General features: G+C 54.6%; 1 protein-coding gene across 1 annotated transcript in view; it reads right to left on the bottom strand.

Annotated features, from left to right (window-relative positions):
• RAB11FIP5 (RAB11 family interacting protein 5) overlaps window positions 1-19,707 on the bottom strand; it is a 65,979-nt gene that overhangs the window by 3,211 nt on the left and 43,061 nt on the right. The window contains 2 exon segments of the mRNA XM_073002201.2: window positions 2,138-2,336; window positions 9,801-12,254. Of these exon segments, the coding sequence (XP_072858302.2) occupies window positions 2,138-2,336; window positions 9,801-12,254 (2,653 nt within the window).

The raw sequence follows: 19,707 nt of genomic DNA, 5'->3' as shown, positions 1-19,707 counted from the left end.
AGTAACTTGCAGAGATGCCTGGGGAAGGTGTTTAGAGGAATGCTTAGGACACTTTGATTGAGAGTGTTCTATAATCGATGAAGGGCTTTTCAAGGTTGGTTTAGACAGAAGGGTTGTATGAGTCAGTATCAAATGCTGAGGCCAGTGTCAGTGCCAAGGAGGAGATGGAGACAGTGAAGGTGAGTATCAGGGTGGATATGGTCAATTAGAGCGGACCCGTTTAGGTTCATCATAATATACTTGTTCTTGAGGACTGTCAGGTCATATTGGTAGTATCTATCTCTTCTATCATCTTGGAAGTGGTGTCGAGAGGATTGTGGATAATAGTAGTACTCCCGGTGTGGGAGGTCGTACAGAGCAGGTGATAGATGTCGTCTCTTCTCCCGGTGTTTTCTAGGAGAGTGACAAGATGAATTGGAGCCGGATAGTTCGACAGGAATTGCCCACCCTGACCATGAAGGGCTCGAACGGGCTGAGGCCTGGCTGGAATGAACTTCAGCCGGAGAGAGGCCAATACTCTGCGACAAGCTATTGGCAGAGGCTGGAGCTTGGGCCGGAGGTAGAGATGGCTCATCTCTGTCAGACAGACAGCCTGGAGCATCTCTAGATGATTCATCCAGGATGGGAGGTGGGTCCAGCTCAGTGGACTTTGAGGTTTTCTTTGATTTCTTAGAGGTCGTCTTGGGTTTTTCTTTCCTTCGAAGAGTCTAGAGACAGAGTCGAGGCCTTCAACGTCGACACGGACTTCGATTTCTCCTTATGATGAGGAGAAGGAGTCGCGGGGCTAGAAGCAGACATCAGAAGTGGCTCTTGCCAATCTGGTCAAGGGTCTGGAGATTGTGCAGACCAAATTGCGACCAGAGATATTTCCCAGAGGTAAGACCTCAATCTTTGTAAACACAGTTAAAGCACTGGTTTAGTTAGCCTTTTACACTCAGAACAGGAGCGTGTAGAACGTTGTTCTCCAAGGGAGAAGAGGCAACAGTCGTGGCCGTCAGATAGCAGGATTTTATTTGCGCAGAGAATGCACCGCTTGAAAGGCCGGGGGGGCATAAAAGAGCGGGAAAAACAGGAGGGAAAAAACAGTCATGGGGGAGGATCGGCAAAACTCGGGTAGAGAGAAAGAAACTGGAATAAACTCACAGGGAAAACATCCAATAAAGAAAGATGACTGAAAGGAATTTGAAGTAAATAAATGATGATTCAATCGGAAGTATTAATTCAATAGATCGCTCTAGTCTCCGAAACCGGTGTAGCCAAAACGGCGGAAAAAAGGAACTGAAGGGATCAGTGATGTGTGGAGCAGGTCCTCCGCGGGGGGAACGTCCCACTAATCACGGGCCTTTAAGCTCTAGAAACTTCCAGGAGGGCCTGCACAGGCGCAGTAACACCGCAATTGTGTGCATTCACAAAGAAGAACCCGAATTAGCAGCAGGTCCCTCCACAGCTCCTCGCTCCCAAGTTCTGGTTCCCCCTGAGCTCCGTGTTGGCATTTGCCTTCCAGGCCATCAGACACAAGAGCACATTGCAATTCCCCCCCCCCCACAGGACATTGGTCAGGTGAACGTGGAGGGCCCCAACCCCACTCCACTCCCCCCCAACATGCCCTCTGCCGGTCCCAGAACAAGGCTGCCAGGCCACGGCCGGAGCATTTCTCAAGGGGCCCTTTCCGCACCTCCTCTCCTAATCCCGGCTGGGTGATGTTACTGCCAAGCCCGGCAGGCGCTGAGGGGAGCCGGTGCTGCCCAGCTTAGCCAGGAAGGGTTCCCCCAGGTCAGCTGGAGAAGGGCCGGGGGTGGGTTGAAAGCAGGAAAGCCAGAGGAGGCATCATCATGAGCCACCTCCTGAGGGAGACCCTCCAGGAGGCAAGGACGTCAGAGCCACAGCTCCTTGGCAAGAGCCATGCTTTTGGGGGGGGGGGCGGAAGGGCACTTGCTAAATGCAGGAAGGAAGGAAGGGGAAAGTTTCTCCTCTGGGGATCCAGGACAGGAATCCATGGGGAGGGGGGCAGGGCTTTTCAGGGGGAGGAAACCCCTGCAGGGAGTCAGGCATCCATGACCCTGGTGGGATTTTGGGTGGGGGGCGAGGGGGAGCTCAGGAAGGCCACCCTCCCACCCCCTCTGCCTCCGGTTTTTACCCTTTTTGTTTCTGCCTTTTCCAGCTGCAGGGTCGCAGAGGAAGAGTCCACGCTGCCACCCCCAGTGCTTGGCTTGAGCTTCTCCTGGGGGGCGCTCCGGATTGGGGTCAGGCTGACAACTCGACGCTTCCGCTCCTCCTCCTCCTCTTCCTCCAGCTCTGGCCTGGAGGTGCTACTGATGGGCTTCACCGGGTGGGGGCTGCAAGACAAAATCAAGGGCTGTATTAGGCTTGTCTCCTTCCTGAAGAAGCCCAGAGCAGGAAAGACACACCTCCACCACCACCCCAGGTGACCCAAACCACGAAAACACACACACACACACAGAGGATAGCAGCAATAGCAGATGAAAGCCTCCATTAGCAGCACACGCCAAGGGAGGGTGGAGCTAGGCCAGGGCCTCCTGGCATGCCTCCCCCCCCATCCCCGTCTTCTGCTTAGGATGCGGTTCAAAGAAGTGTTTCTTGAAGTCAAAGGTTCCCTCCCCACTTTCTAACATTCCAGCAGCCCTAATAAAAAGAAGTGACCAGAAAACAGAAAATGCTACCCCCAAAATGCTTGATCTGGATCTCCTCCTGGGGACCCACCACGCCGGCCGCCTTTGCTGGCTTGTCGAGCAGGAGAGCCGCCCTTGTGGCTCCGTGGGCCCCTGAGGTCCCAGGGCTGGCTCCCCAGATGCTGCAGGACTGCCATCCTCTCCCATCCACCCTCTCCAGCAGAGCCACTGGGGAGGAACGCTGGGAACTGCCAGCTGGGGAAGGGTCTGCTTTTAGGGGAAACGCTCAGCCCTGCTTCAAAGGAAGACAGGGAACCTGTCCGTCCCCCCCCCCCCCACACACACACACACACGTGCACACACAACAAAGAACAGCCCCGGTAATAAAGCAAAGCATCTTGCTCCCACCGCCCCGCTCTCTTCTTCCTCCTCTTTCCTGCCCATGGCCTCAAACTCTTCCTGGGCTTCCCTTTTATCCCTTGGCAGGCTTTCCCGCACCTTTCCCGCCCCCTTGGGGTCTTTCCCGTCTTCTGGCCCCAGCAGAGAGCAGGAGTAGGGATCCACCCCGGGACTGCCAGGCAGGCTTGGCAGGGACCCACGGAGGGCTAGCGGAGGGGCAGAGGCAGCCCCTTCCCGAGTGGCCGAGCTCACCCATTCATACAGCCACCCACTTTCTCGTCCTGCAACAAAGGCTTCTGGCCAGCAGCTGCTTCTGCTGCATTTCTAAGGTGAGACGGCAAGGCTGAGAGGATGATGGCACTGTGGCTACTGCAGGGCCAAGGATGCAAGACCAGAGAAGCAAGGAAGGGAGGAGAAACATGGAGGTGGGGGCTCAGCATGGGAGCAGGGAGGTCAGCAGCTGAGCACCGGGGGGAGAGAGAGAGAGAGAGAGAGAGAGAGAGAATGTGGCAGCCATGGGAGGTGCAGGAAAAGTCACACAAAGACAATCAAAGGCACTTTGTTGAAAGAGAGGAACCTGCAAGCCGGCCTGTCCTTACATGCCCAGCAAGCAATGCGTGAACACGGCCAGGAAGTTCACAAGTGAATTCATTGTCCTAGAGGTCTGTGACCTCTCTAGGAACAACGTGGCACCTGAACCCCACCTGGAGACACACAGGTTCCAATGATAGGGAGCCTCGTGGCAACAGTGGTGAAACTGCAGAACTGCAGTCAAGACTCTGCTCCCAACCTGAGTTCAATCCCAACGTGTTCAGGTAGCTGGCTCAAAGTTGACCCATCCTTCCATGGTCAATAAACTGAATCTCCAGCTCTCAAAAGGGGAAGGGGCAATGTGTCACCTGCATAATTAAATTATAAACTACCCAGAGAGCACTTTAACCGCTATGAGGCAGTATATAAGTAGCACAATTTGCTTTTTTGCTTTGTCCTTTAGCCTCCATTACTCCATTCAGCCCCCTCCACCCTTCTAAGTCAGGTTTGCACAGGACACACCTGTGCTGACATTATGGACCCACTAGAGGAAAAGACCCGCTCTCTCTGCAACTCCCCCTGAATTCCATTCAGCCCGTCCCATGGCAAAAGCCCCCCCAAAAAGCAGTTTTTGAGGTTCATTTCACCAGCGTCTTGCAGGAGAGATCCGTACAACAAGGGCACCATCTGCTGGCAACTGCCAAACAAGTCTGCAAAATTCCATGTCCTTCCAAGGAGTTTTAACTGAGAGGAACTGTGCAAAGTCTCTTTTGCGGGAGGGATAAAAACAATCACTGCAGAGGTAGGTGAAAACTTTGGAGGCTGCTAAGAAATTGCTGCTAGCACATGTGCTCCTGACATTTACACAAGGCGAAAAGGACAAGCCCAGCCAGCTCTGGAGCAGCTGCCCGATCATCCGGCATTTCACTCCATGATTTCAAGAAAATAATAACAGGAATTGAGCATTTCTGCCTTTTCTTTTTCGTCTGTTCTCATATTCCCATCCCCATTGAGCACCTGAGCCACTGTTTCTTTTCTCTCTCTCTTACTATGCACGTACCTGAAGGTGTTTTTTCGTTGCTTTTAGCGTCTCTAGCTAGCCGCAACTCACCTTCAGCTTTTGCCTTCTTAATGCCACCCCTGCAATTCTTTGCTACTTGTCTGTACTCTTCCTTTGTGTCCTGGCCTTCCTTTCATTTTCTGTATGTGTGCTTTTTAGGTTTCAGGCCCTCTTTCAGCTTTCGGTGAAGCCACATGGGTCATTTTTGCTATCTTTCAACTTTTCTTCCTGTTGTAATTTGTTGTAGTTGTACCTTCAGAATTTCCTTTTTTAGAAACTCCCAAACATCTTGGACTCCTTTCCCTGTTAGGATTTCCTGCCACGGGACCTTACCTATCATAGTTCTGAGTTTATTAAAACGGGCTTTCCTAAAGTCCAGTGTATACGTGTGGCTACACTCGGCTTTTGTTTCTCCTGAAACCAGGAACTCAAGTGGAACGTGGTCACTTTCCCCCAGAATTCCTCTTGCTGCCAATTTTCTCCCACCAATCTCTATTGGTTAGGATCAAGTCCAGGATAGCTAATCCTCTAGTTTCCTCCTCCCCTTTTTTCAGGTGAACATTATAAACTACACAAGCCAGGAATTTCTTGGAAGGACCATACTTGGCAGAATTTGTCTCCCAACAGATATTAGGATAAATGAAATCTCCCATCACTACTCCATCCTGTCTCTGAAATCCTTGCAATTTGTTTTTTCAAAAGTTTCACCTGCATCTTCTCCTTGACTGGGTGGTCCATACTAGACTCTGACTGATATGTTTGTATTGTTTTTCACCCCAACTGCATTGGTCCAGATGTTCTCCATGGGAGAACCAATCTCCTCCTGCTGCATTTCTATGCAGAAATATGTATTTTTGACATGTACCCCAACTCCTCCTCCCTTTCTATCATTTCTGTTCTTTCTGAACAATTTATATTCTTCAATGGCCATATTCCAGCCATGGGAGTCATCCTCAGTTATTCCTATCAAGTCATATTCCCAGTTTTTCTTGTTGGTTTCCCATACTCCTGGCATTCATGTATAGACATCGGAGATGCTGTGATCTGTGGCCTGCTTCTCTTTGTACATTTTTACGAAGACGATGATTCAGCCCCATTAGAGGTGCTTGCTCTGTTCCTCTTATTGTGCATACGGTTTCCTTTGTCTTGACCTCTTAGTCTGTGTCTCCTTCACACTCCCAATTCAGTTTAAAACCCTCCTGATGAAGTTCTTCATGCTTTGGACGAACATCATCTTCCCAGTCTGTGGGAGGTGCAACCCACCACTTGCCAGCTGTCCATCTTCCAAGAAGCATTTGGTCTTTGGTCTCAAAATCCAAATCCCTCACGTTGGCATCACCTTTTCAGCCAGTCATTAAACTGTAATATCTTTCTGTTTCTCTGCTAAGCATGAACAGGATGGAGGAGAAGCCTACTTGGACCCCAAGGTCCCGGAGCTTCCAAGTCTGATGTGATTCCTTCATGTGGTTCCTCTAGGCTGTGTCATTTGTTCCCAACGTGGATAAGAAAAAAGGGATAGGCATCTGTGGGTTTTATGAGCGATGGCTGTCCTTCCGTCACATCCATGATCCGCCCTTGATGCAGACAGCATACCTTGTGGATCCCTGGATCTTCCCCGCATATTTCCGTTTCAATGACATGCAGCAGAGACTACCCCTTTTCGTAAGAGGTGGGTTCAGCTTCAGCCTCTCTTACGTTCTTCCGTGGGGTCTCCTGTATGTCTCCCTCGGCATGCTGCCTGCCAGACTCCTTTCTGAGACTCTGAAAGTGGGTTTGCAGTTCCACTGGGGAAGAAGAGTGCCTTCTCCTTCTTTGACTTCGAATGGCGACACTTTCCCCCGGTTCTTCCTGCACAATGTCTGCTCCCTCTCCTCGGCATTCTCCTCCTCTGCTTTGTCTTGCTGTCCATCCACCTCCAGGACCTCCCTTCACTGCTGCTCCTCGAGAGTTCTGTCTACGTACATAACTCTTCATCTCCTCTTAGATCCTTAAATGTGGGGTGTGCCTCTCTGCTCTGGTTCTCTCACTTCCTCTTCCAGCAGCGCTACCAGCTTGCACCTGCTGCACGTGTAGGGTGTGTTGTTTTTCAGGGAGGAAGGCCAACACTGCATACCCTTTGCCAGTCACCACCACCACGGAAGCATCCTCTTCCTTCTAGGATCCCTGTGTCACCTTTAGGCTGGGATGTTTTCTCTACCCTTGGACCCCTTCCCTTTGGGTTGCCTGGCTATCTGAGCCTCTTGGGGGATGTCAGCTGAAGAGCCCTTAAATAAATCACGGAACCCACAGGCAACCAGGCCACGTTTCCTCTGCAGATCCCATCCTTCACCCCCCGAAACTGACCCATCTATAGTTTTAGGGCTGGGCAATGGAAACCCACAAGGAAGACAAGCAGCAGCTGCCTCAGCAAGAGACGGGGTGGGGGAGCTTCTCCACCCCCAACGTTACTCCTTGACAATAACGCCCACAAGGAGGTGGGGAGGAAACTGAACCTAGAAGCAACCCAGACAAGAGACAGCTGCTGCCTGCCCAGATGAGTGGGATCCGCACCCGTCCCCCTTCGGGCAGGAGTGGCCATCCCACCACCCAGGCATTCTTGGCAGCTGTAGTCTTGCACCAGCCCGTACGGGGAGGGACCAGGCTTTGATGGGCAGAGGCCAGCTGGATGTGGGCCAGGAGAATCTGTTTCAAGCCAGTTTCAAGCCCGGGACGGAATGTGTGTGGCCGGAATTGTGTTCTGATCGGCCAGAAGGCTGCCTGGCTGTCGAGATGCTGGATGTACGTAAGAGAGAGAGAGAGAGATTTGTATTGGGTTAGAGTGACGTCTGAGTCTAAGAGCGAGACCTTAGTGAAGGGGCTGTCTCGTGTGTGTGTGTGTCTGCCTGTCGTTTGGTGGTGGGGCGAGAGCCTCAGCATTTACCCTGGAGAAAGGAAGTCTGCAGCTGCCGGCTGCCTTTCCCCTGGGTCCTTTAAACCCAAGCCTGCAATTCCCGCATTAAGGCAAAAAGGAACCAGTCCCGTTATTGCCTCTGACCTACGAAAGCCAACATAATCCATCCTATCATTTTTGCTTCAAACCTTGAAATCCACTATTTAATTAAACTGACTTGAGCGAGAACAAAGCACACCCTGTTGCCAGTGAACTGTGCAGAACAGAGGAATTTAGCTGGAATCCGAGTAAAAATTGGCCAGAACGGGTCCGCTCTGGCTCTGGAGATCATTGGAAAGCTCTTTCATACTAGAGGAGCAGGCATGATTTCACCAAGTAGACCACCTGGGGCAGCCGGCCCGGAACCCCCTGAAAGAGAGCGTCTCAGGGCTGGCCCTGGCACTGTACCTCCAGCTCCAGAAAGAACTTCGCCTACGGGGCAGCAGCTGTGGCCCGCAAGGAACATCGTTCCCATTGCACAGGCAAAGCAGCAGGCTAGGATCCTGGCCCCCATGACCCAAAACCTCAAGGGCCAGTCAGGCACCTCAAACGGGCAAGAACAATGAAAGGTGGTCAGCTTGTCCAGAACACCCTGCTCTGCGGTTACAGGCCTGAGATTACAGAGGCGAGCCCTCGCGCGTGGTTCCCACAGAACGCTCAGAGGAGCCAAACCGAGGGGGAACGCGGCCAGTGGTCTTCTAGGCAGACACGTCTCCACAATCAAGCCAGGCGTAACCCACGCCACCTTGCCAAAGAACCGGCTCTCTCGATGGCTGAGTGGCACCCTCGGGCCGAGGGGCCTACCCTCCGCACAGAGATGCAACTCCTGTTTTCCCTGCAAACCGACAACGGTCCCCACCTTGGGCAACCACCAACCGGCAGAGGATGCGGTGCAGCTGCCCTCGACCCAGAACCTCCCAGCACAGACAGGCCCCCGCCCCACCTGGAAGAGATGGAGGCTCCTGCTAGGACAGAGGCCCTTCTCTTTCCCACATGTTGGTGAAGGACCAATGCCCTGTTCTTCCCACCCAACCCCATGGAGTGATCGAGTCAGAACATCGCCCTTGAACACCCGGTTCCTTTGAACTCCAGCGTGTGTCTCCCTCCCACACACACACATACACCCATGCCTTCCAAAGAGAAGTTGGGTGGCCACTGGTCAGCCATGCCTGACCTTTGGATTGCCCACCCTCCGGCAGTGGATTGGTTTCAATGAGCCTCCGGGTTCCTTCCAGCCCCAGAAGTATAGGGTTCTATACTGGGGGCGGAGCATTCCCTTGAGAAAACAGAGGGCAGGATGAACACAGCCTCAGATGTACCAGCATCCCTGGGAAGAGACATTTTAATTGGCACAACCAAAGTTCTATGCCGTGCCTATTAAAATGTCTCGTCAACAGGACTGCGGCAGGCACGTGAATTGTGGGAGTGACCCTCGAGTGTGGAATTTGGCCTCCCAGCTCATAGGGACACAAGTGCTCCCTTTATTCAAGCCTGAAAGCGATGATTGTCATGGGGGGGGGGCAAATTCAGACCCCAGGAGGGCTTGGCTTGGCCCTAAGGCTGGAAGATCCTTACCCCTGCCCCTCAAAAAAGCACCATGGCTACTGAGAATTGCCTCTGGAAGACCCCCAGCATGTGGGGAGGGCAAGGGAACAACACTGCGGGCCCCTCTTGACCTGAAAACAGCCATCCTCGCTAGAAGCAGGAGTAGGTGGGAGCTCACCTGCAGGCAAAGAGGGCCAAATGGCCCCCCCACCTCCCTGTTCCCCCCCCCCCCCGTCACCCCCAAGGCAGATCCTGCAGCCTGATTCTCAGACGACAAGGTCTTGGCCTCGTTCCATTGGGTTCGCCTGCGGAACGGCCGGGGTCCGGGCCCCTTCTTCCATAGCCCAACGCCACCCAAGACTCAGGGAACCCCACCCCACCCCATCCCCTCACCTCCACTGAGCACACCTGCAGAGAAAAGCTGGAGGGAAGTGCTGTGGGGAACCACAGTCCGCTCGTTTTTGGCCAGGGAGAGAAGAGGGATTTTGACCACCACCACCACCATCCTCAAAAGAACAATAAACCTCAGGCGGAAGCAATCCCGCAGGGTGGATGATGGGTGCAGAGCCCCCAGCTCAGGATCCCGCTTGGGGGAGACGCCCACCCGGACAGACCGGGCAGGGAGGGCCATTCGCTGGGGCAAAGGCAGGCAGGCACACACACGAGCAGGCACACCCCGCCGGGCTCCCCGCTGGGGCTCGCTCACCTGGCCGTCTGCTGGCACGACACCTCTTCAGCCTGCTGGGTCTCCGCGGGCAAGACCAGAGGAGCGGACGCATCGGCGCCCAGCTGGGCGAGAGCAAGGGAGGGCTGGCCGGCCGGGCCCCCGCCGGCCCCCAGGCACCCCACGGGAGAAGGGAAGCTGAAGTCTTTGGGGCAAAGGGCTGCCTGGAGGGCAGGGGTGGAGAAGGCCAAGGGCGGGTGGCCCCGCAGGGGGGCGCGAGCGGGGGGCTGCTCCTCGGAGGGGTGAGCGAGAAAGAGGCCATGCGGGGCAGCCTCGGCCTGGGGGCCTCCAAAGCTGGGCCCTCTCTCCGCTGGGGAGCCCCGCAGGACGGCCGCCCCGGAAGGAAGCACGTCCGGGGGCCTCTCCACAAACGGGTTGTTCTGAGGCGAGGGAGGCGGCGGGGGGCCTGGCCAGGGGGCAAAGGGGTTGCCGGGGGTCAGGGCAGGGCTGTCGCACGGGCTGCTCTGCCCCCCTCTTTCGGCCTGCCAGAAGCCTGCCGTCTTGAAGTCCATCATCCGCTCCCCGGGCCAGCTGGACGACAGGCCCAGCTCGCTGGCCGAGCCCTCCTCGTGCCTGGGCTTCAGCATCTGCCCCACCAAGAGCTCTGGATATGGGGGCGAGGGAGACGGAGGGGCCTCCCCGACGGCATGGCTGGCCGAGGCCCCCTCCCCAGGCCCGAGGGCGGGCGGCTGGCCCTCTTCTTCTCCGCGCCCTCGAGGCGGCGAGGCGGCCGGATGGTCCAGAGGCGTTGGCAGCTGCTGTTCTTCCAAGGCCGTCCAGAAGAGCACGGATGGGCTGGAGCAGGGTGCCTGGGGGGTTCGGGGAGGCCTGGTCCCACCGCCCCCGCCCCCGCCCTCCAGCCTGGGGAGCTCCTTTGCCGTCTGGAAGGAGCCCAGATCGGGCAGCCTCACAAGCTCCGTCGTCCACAGAGAAGAGCCGGGCTCCTGGGCCCCCAGGAGGGCCGTGTCTTCTCTGGCATCGGTCGGGCACGGCCCCTCACCGGAGGGCTCGGACGGGAACATTTCGAACCGCTCGGCCCCGCCGGGCCCCTCGCCGACTGCCAGCACCGTCTCCCCGGAAGACACCGCCGGCCTGCTCCGCTCCTGGGCTTCGGCCGCATCGCGGCCTTCAGCTGCCACCTCTGTGGGCCCCTGGCCGCTCCTGGGCCCTCCTGCTCCTCCTCCTCCTCTGGCCGTGGCTCTGGGCGCCAAGGGAGGCGACGCAGCAGGACATGCCGGGGGAACGTCCACTTCCCAGAGGTCACGGGGAGCTGCCAGGCCCGGCCACGGCTCTGGGTGGCTGTCGCACAACGCCGGGCTGGCCTCCTCTTCGAGGCTGAGGGGTGTGAAGCTCCTCGGAGGTTTTGGAGGGGGGGTCCCTGCCTTGGGCTCACCAGTCCCTTCCTGCCCTCGGATCCCCTGGATCGCATCGCCCTCCTCTTCCTCCTCCTCCTCTTCCTCACGGCCAACCTCCAGGTGTACTTCCTCAGGGAGCTCGGCCGCCCCTCTGGTGGCCTGGAGCGCGGGGGCGGAGGGCCCTGGGCCGAGGGCACCCACCTCCCCGGCCTCCGCACCCCCGGGGCGCAGGCCAGCCAAGGGGGGCGCCCCCCGGTCTGCCTCGGAGGCAGACTGGCTCCTTCCTCGCAGCAAGGAGAGGATGGCGGGCGGTGCGGGTTCAAGGCCCCCCGCCCGGCTGGCCTCTCCCTCCTCCTGAAAGAGGACCGCCGAAGGGGGGAAAGAGGCAGCCAGGGCGGCCGCAGAGGCCGGAGCGGGAGGTCGGCCGCCCTCCCTCTCCAGAGTCTGGCCCAGGACGACCGCAGACATCCGCCCGGAGGACCGGCGCCGCTCCGCCTTCCAAGGGCTCCGGGCTTCCCCCTCGAGGTCTTCCCCGGCCTGCTCTTCTTGGGGCCAACACTCTCCAGCCGGCTTTGCCCCGGGAGAGTCTTCGGGGCCCGACTCCTCCTCACAAGCCACCCCCCGAGGCAGGGGGGTCTCCCCAGGCGTGCTCTCCCAGGGCTCATGTGGGGCCGGGTTGCCCTCGGCCTCTCTCTCTTCAGGGGCCAAGCTCGGCAACTCTGGGCCCCCGAAGGGCAGCTCGTCCCCAGCGGTTTCGCCCCCTCGGCCGCGGTTCCCCCCCTCCCTCTCCTCCGGGCTTTCCGCCTCCGACGGGCCCCTCGTCCCCAAGGGGGCCACGGGGGGGCCACCCCCAGATCCCGGGGGCCTGAGCCTGCTGGTGGCAAAAGCATCAAAGCTGTCGTCCCACTCCGAGGGGGGCTGAGCAGCGGGCGGCGGCGGCGGTGGCGGCAGCTCGCGGTCAGTCTGTCCTGGGGGGGCCGCCTCAGTCTGCGACTGTCCAGAGGGAGAGGGGCCGCCATCTTCTGAGCAAGACGGGTCACGGGCAGCAAGGTCGCTCACGGGCAGCAGGCCGGGCGGGGAACTGGAGAGAAAGCGAGCAGGGGAAGCAGAGTTTAGTACCTGGTCAGCCGGGGGGGGGGGGGGGAGGCACTTTCCCCAAGGAAGGGGCGGAAGGAGGTGTGCTGGTGGGAGACTGGGGCTGGTGGTGGCGGCCTGGACACGTGTCTCGAGACGACAGCCTTGGACAGCCCCAGGCTGAGCAGGGAGGAGCAGCCAAGAGGCCTCTCGAATGGAGGCTGCAGTGGCGTGGGGTGGGGGAGACGCGAAGAGAACGGCCACGGGGGCGCTCGGGAAGAAGGAAGACCCTCTGGGCTGTGGAGGAAGGCAGGAGAACAGAGCCCCCACCCCAGTCAGTGCCCTGCTCGGTGGACCTAGGGCCACCACCCCGTGCCGCAAACACAAACCTGCACGCACATGGGCGCACATGCACAGGCACTCACGCACCCGCTAAATGCCAGCTCTGCTCATCCATGGGACAATCCCGGCTTTGCTGAAGCCGAGGAGCCACAAACACCAAGGGACTTCAGGCGACACAAACCGCAGGAGGAGGAGGAGGAGGAAGAAGAGGGAAGGACCTCCAGTGGCCCGACACCAACTCCACAGCGATCACGCCTCCACCCTCGGAACTGGCCGCCCAGTCAAAAGAGCAGCTGGGTAGAAACATGGGGGCTCGGGGCTCTCCCCCCCCCACAGCTCCTTGGTGCCCCTGGGTATGCCCCCCCGATCCCCCTCCTTGTCCCCATTCGTGAACCTCCCGGAGCCCATCCAGCCACGACAGTGTCATCTGTCCACTAGAAGGCGAGGCTTCCTCCTGAGAAAGCCGCCTGCCTTCCTGGCGCCACCAAGAAATTTGGGGCAAGGCGGGCATCCCTCTACTCATTTTCCAGTTTCTTATGAGCACAAAAACTTCAAAGTTTGATGCATAAATTGGGTTAAGGACCTCAAATTTACACACACACCCCTGCATCCCAAAATAAGCCTAGGACTAACCCCATACTGAATACGTCCTTCTGCAAGCCGACTGCAAGCCACCCCAACACCCCACCCGAAGTCAAGGAACACGATTCACTTCTCTTAACAGTCCCTCGTGCACAATGCATGATGGTGTGCAACACATGACGAGGAGTGGGATGGAAAGACTTCTGCCCAACGCACGGCGATCCACGGCACCGTCATGAACAGGAACAGAAGGATCAGCCCCCCCCCCAGTCGTCCCTAGTCCACCCCCCCCCCACAGGCCAGGCAGTTAAGGTCCTCCATCCAACTGCCCCTGAGATTCCCTCCAGGCAAGGCCGTCTTGGAAAGAGAGCGGGGGTATGTGTGTGCGCTGCAGCAAACAGGAGCAAGAAGAGACCGACCGAGCAGAGAGAGAGGAATTTCACAAACGTTTAGAAAGTCACCGTAGCAAGTCTATAAGCTCTGTATTCGCGAAGGCTTTCACGGCCGGGATCTAATAGTTGTTGTGGGTTTTTCGGGCTCTTAGGTCGTGTTCTGAACATGGCCTAAGAGCAGGAAAAACCCACAACCACCATCTATGAGGTCTTCCAACAGACAGTTAAAGTAGCACACAACTAGGAGAATGGCCAAGGTACAAGGAAGGTTCTTCGTTCAAGATTGGGAAGCAATGCTGTTTACATCCCTAGAGTAGATAACACAAGTGATTTAGTCAGGGAATCCAGACGCATATCTTTATTCTGTTGTAATCCCTTGAATTTCATTGTGGCCTCTCCCTCATCATCACATTCCTTCCACATCTTCTAGCATTTGCCTTGCGCAATGCAAAAAGTCACCTCCCTCCCGAAATGCAGCTGCTGTCCGAGCTCCTCCACGCTCTCACCAAGCGCGAGCCCCGGCGCCCCTCCTGCCTGGTTCCGCAGCCTCTCCTCCCGGGCTCCCCAGCCCGCCGTGGAAAGAAGAGGCATCTCTCCATCGCTCCAAGCCACACCCAGCCAGGCGCAAGTGGGCAGCTTAGCGGACAGATAAGAAGGGGCAAAGGGGTGCGTCTGTGACAATCCCACCCCCATCATCGTTCCCAAAAGGTTTTGATTTGGACTTCCGCTTTGGCTGCACACGGCAGACCAGAAGAGGAGTCTCCAAAGTCCGCACAGGCTGCGGGTCAGAGAGAGAAAGTAAGAACAGCCAAGCTCTTTTTAAAAAAAAAATTTAAAAGGTGTGAGAATGTGGAGCCCTTTGCAAGCGGGACTCACCCCCACCAAACCCAAAGGGGAGCCTCCTGCAACTCCCCCCCCCCAGGACCATAAAAAGGAGCGAAAGCAGCCTTGGGGGCAGCTGGCTCCAGATGGGAAGGGGAAAAAACCCAGGCGGGCAAGGGGCACCCTCTCTTTCTGGGGCGGGGGCCGAGCATCTTTGGGCCGAGCATCTTCAGACTCCTCAGCAACACAGACAACGAGGAGACCTGAGCCAAGATGGAAGCACAGAAAATGCCAGGCCGGACGACCCTCCCGAGGCCTCCGACGCCCGGCATGGAGAGCCTCCTTCCAACCTCTTTCCATCCTCCTGTCGCTAGAGGGAGAGCAGGACTCGGGCTGGCGCTCAGCACCGCAACAGCAGGCGCCCTCCGCGTGTTACCCAGACAGGCAGGCAGGCAGGCAGGCAGGCTGCACAGAGGCAGAAACAAGCAGGGCCCCTTAAAAGAGGTGTCACACCTTAAAAACTAACCCATTCTTCACAGCACCAATTTTTGTGAGACTAACATTTGGTGCCACGGGATTCCTTTGATGAAGAAGCCTGTTTGCCTCTGGGCAGCCCTGCCGAAGCAGGATCCGGGAGGATGAGCCCTCTGCTTCTGCTCCAACGTGCATCTCTCTCTCTCTCTCTCTCTCTCTTGCACACACACACACACACAGAGAGAGAGAGAGAGTTTTCCCACACTCCTTACCATACCCTGGAAGACAGGAGGCCCCTCTGCTCTTTGAGGGGAAGGGGTTGCTAGCCCTACAGCTAGGCTGCAGGGAGTATAAAAATCCCCGTCTCATGGCCCACATCCAAACCCTCGGCAAGTGCCTCGGACGGCATCTCTCTCTTTCTCCCCCTCTAGTTCTTGCTGAGTTTTGCTCCGTCAGATCCATTAACGGTTACAGGTTAACTCTTAAAACCGCCTGGAACGAAACCCTGCAAAGCACCTGTTATCTGAACCCCAAACCCCTGCAATTAGGCCTGTTCTCTGCCTCCTTCCACTGACTCACAGGACTGCTTGTCCAGGGTCCATCAGCTGCCCCGGTCTTTCCCAAAGATCCTGTACCTCCCCCGTCTCCCCTGCTCCTCCCTGTAACTGTCTCCCTTGGGCAGGTGCTCCTCTACTGCTCTTTGCTTAGGGTGACCCCTCCCCCCGTGGCGGTTGCTCGCGAACAGAAAAGACTCCTGAGGTTCTGCTGGCCAGCTCTTTCTCGAGATGCCTCCCTGCCGTGTGCGCCCAGCAGTGAGGGCCAAGAGGGTCGAGAAGCACATTCCACAAGGAACAGGGCTGGCACTCATCCCAGGTAAAAAAAACGGGCCAAGGAGAAGAAGCACCTCCTCCCTTAGAACAGCCCGACACAAGAATGATTCCCCTGCCCCCATAGGTCATAGGGGCCCCAAAGGAGTGCCTTTTTCACCTCGTGTGTGCCACCAGATTTATCCTCAGCTCTAGCCTGCTGTGGAGCGTGCCCAAACTCTGCTTCTGGCCCCCAAGATTCCAGAGAAATCAGCAGCCTTGGGAAAGCCAAAGATGACCGTTCAGCCCCAGACGCTGAATCTGGGAAGGACCCATAGAAAGGCACCCTTTTGGAGACTGCGACGAGACAGCAGCAGGAGGACGGAGCTCTGTCCCCTGGGATGAATTCTGACCTGTTTGGGAAACCCCAGGGTGTCAAAACCACCCTGAAGAGGTGGTGAACTGGGGGGGGAAGCCTGTTGATCACGGGGAGGGGGGAACGGCGGTCATCCACGTGTGATCCAGGAAACTCCCTAATCAGCCAACGGGCAGAAACAAGCAGCTAGGAAGATTGCTTACAAGTCGTCGGCAGCCAGCAATTAGAGAAGCAACAATCAGCTATTCAACATCAGTGTTATTATTGGGTGAGATATATTTTTACATCTAATTGCTTATGATTACCCCTGGAGAAGACAATTCCTATACACAGAAAAAAGAATCTCCTATCAATCTCATCAATCACAGAGCGGCGGAAAATCTGGAGAGAGGGATAGTTGATGCAAAGAAAATAATTTAAAGATTAATGGGACATTAACTATTAATTTAAATACATTCAAAATATACTTTAAGAATATTATAATTTGGCATTATACATCTTAAGAAATTTTCTCGTAAATTATTACTAGTTAAGTCTGGAGTTATCTTATGTTTTGACTACTTGAAGTCTTTTGGCATAATGCCCAGAACAGTGACCTTGAGCACTCTACTGCTGTTTAAAGCTTGGAAACCTGTTTTTTAAATTTCTTTTTGATTTTTTCATGCCTGGGCTGGAACATAGACAGATTAACCCTAAAGTGGATCTTTTCAAAATGTACTTTGGGAATTAGTATATTGGTCCAAAGTGAACTTTTTGGAACCACCTCCAGGGACTTGGAATTTCAGTTTTGGCCGATGTAGAATTGCAGGAACTAGGCTACCAGGACATGGATACAAACACTGAATTGGACTGTGAAATTTGGGGGGTTTGAACCTCGGTTTAGGCCTATTTGGTCAAAGTAGATCCTCTGAAACTGCCCCGGGAGCTGGAAGTGTTTGTGTTTGACTAGCTGGCGTAAACCCATGGGAATTAGGCCATCAGGCCACGGATACAACCACTGCATTGTACCTTGGTACTTTGGGGGTTTAAATCTTGGTTCAGGCCTATTTAGCCAAAGTGAACTCTTTGAACTGACTCTGGAGACTTGGAATATCTGTTTAGCTGGCATCAATTTGCCAGGGATCAATTAGGACACAGATACAATCATCGAACCGGACTGTGAGACTTGGGGGCTTCGAATCTTGGTTTAAGCTCTTGGGCAGCTGGAACAGAATGGCACAACAAGGACAATTTTGGGATGAAACAAAATCTACCCTTCAAATAATACTAGAAATAGTGAGATCTCACTACCAAGATGCAAAATTATTCAATGAACATATGAAAAATTATAGTCAACAAGAGACAGAGAATAACAAAGAAGGAAATGCGAGTGTGCTGGATGTATGCCAATCAAAAGAGGAGCTGGAGGAAATTAATGGGGAAAACCTAAGAGAAACAACTTCAATCTTGGATCCAAGAAGAGTATTAAGGGAAGACAAGGGGAGAAAATCAACAAAATTAATTTTAAAAAGCCTGGAAGATCTATTGAAGATAGACCAAGTGCATAAAGATCTAGTGGAGATAAATCAGATGCACAAAATGGTTTCAGAGGGCATGAAAGATGGCAGAATGTTTAGAGAGACAGAAACAAAAAGTGAAAAAAGAGAAATAAAAGAGGGAATTACTCAGAAAGGGAAAAATAGGAAGGGGGCCCTTAATGTTGAAAAACATGTGTATATTTAATTTTGGGAATTGTAAAGAAGCATATCCTTTAAATTAAAAAGGAGAATTAAATTGAAATAAGGGAGCCCTACCCAGGGTAAAGATGTAATATGGTGGGTTTTCTTTTTAGGTAAATTAAACTAGATATAAGGTTGGGGCATGGATCTGGAACTACTTTTATTAAGAATGTTATTAGAAGATCTTGAGAATATTGTACACTATGAAAGAAATATTATGATAGTAGCCATATTATATACTAAAATACATACATGAATGGTTTGAATATTTGAAAAATGTCTGGAATTTGGGGGGACAACTGGGAAGATACTGAGATGTAAAAAACAAATAGTTGTAAGCAAATCATGTAACACGATGTTTGACAAGCACAAATAAAGGGGAAGGGATGGGGCAGCAGAGGTAGATCGGCCACCCCATATTCCCCCCTTGGCGCTCCAGGAACACCCACACACACACACACAAACTGAGGCCCTGACACTCCATGTCTGACATAAAGGGACTGATGGCCACACACCTGCCAACAGCTGCCTTTCCTCCATCTCTTCAAACCGACGGCTGCCCCTGGTGGTGGCTGCTTAGGGGCAAGAGAAGCACTCTTATGGCAGTGCTGGGGGGTCAGAGTCCAAAGCCAAGGGTCCAGAGAACAAGGTTCAAGGTAGTCAGGAGCGTGGATGCAAGCCAGAGATTTGACTTGTTGCTTCCACAAGCTTGCCAGCATCTGGGTGCAGATTTTATAGCAACAACAGCCATCTAAACACCTCATCCTGCTAATACTCAGGGCTGGTCGACCTGATGTTCCTATGGGAAGTATTCATGCAGGCTTCGGATCTCCGTGTCATGAGTCCTTGCTGAAGCTTGTCCCTTACTCTGGCTACTGAGGGAGGAGAATCTGGTGGTGATTCAGCTGCCTGTGAATCTGATTGCCTAGCATTCTCCTCAGCTGTAATTAACCCCTCAGATTCCAGATTTTCTTCGGCAGAACTCATGACAGTTTCGAATAAGGTATGGTCTCTAATTGTTGTTTGGAGTAGACCATGTCAGGTGAAGCAACTACAAAAGGGTTGCTCGAAAGAACAGAGTGTTGAGGACTGGGACGAGATGTTAATCGATCAACTCTGTCATCCCATTCCGGTGATTGGGAGCAGGGTTGATGAGAGGGGATTCCATCATCATCAGAAGGTGAACCAATAGAGATTGAATTGCCAGTTTGTTGAGGCTGCTGAGAAATGACTGCAGCTTTAGATTTATGCTGTTTAGGTCTTTTAGGTGGAGAAGGTTCTGGAACTGAAGAGGCTTTGGTGGACATTTGACGTTTAGTGGAGGGCTTCAATATTGAGGATTTTGGTATCGAGCGCTTCGATTTATGGGTTTTTGAAGTTTTAGACGAAGTGGACGGAGCGTCAGAATGGGATGGTGTGGTCGATGGACGTTGTTTTGAGGCTTCAGAAAGAGCCTTGTCCATTGCTTTGGTTTGTGAGATGGCTTTACAAGGAGGTTGGGCCATTTTGGTTGGTTGAAGGGATTGTTCCCAAAGACGGAGTTTTAATCTGGATAAGTGAGAACGGAGGACCTCAGAGGGGCATGGACAGGCACACCCAGAAACCAAAGGACGGAAGCCCAAGGCCTGACCCTGCCTTTCTGAGCACAACACCTCACTGACCTCCACCCATCCACACCAACTGTCTGGATCCTGGCTCTGGTTACAGGCCACAAAGCCAAGAGTGGGAACCAACAGCGTGTGATTGGATCAGAGGTAGCCAAGGATGATGTTGAGTGAGCACCCCTCCCCTCCATGACCTGAACGCTGATGGGAGTTTTCACAGGACGGTGACTGACGGTAAATGGAAGCGTCTTGGGACATGGGCTCCTCAGGAACTAAACCCAGTGGGGGGGCAGCTGTGTGAAAGGCCACCCCTTGCAGCAGTGGGTGTGCTTGGAAAAGGCCCC

This window comes from Pogona vitticeps, chromosome 5 (assembly GCF_051106095.1).
Source record: "Pogona vitticeps strain Pit_001003342236 chromosome 5, PviZW2.1, whole genome shotgun sequence".
Classification (NCBI taxonomy): Eukaryota; Metazoa; Chordata; class Lepidosauria; order Squamata; family Agamidae; genus Pogona; species Pogona vitticeps.
The sequence above is the reverse complement of the archived record's forward strand: the minus strand, read 5'-3'. Positions and strand labels throughout refer to the sequence as shown.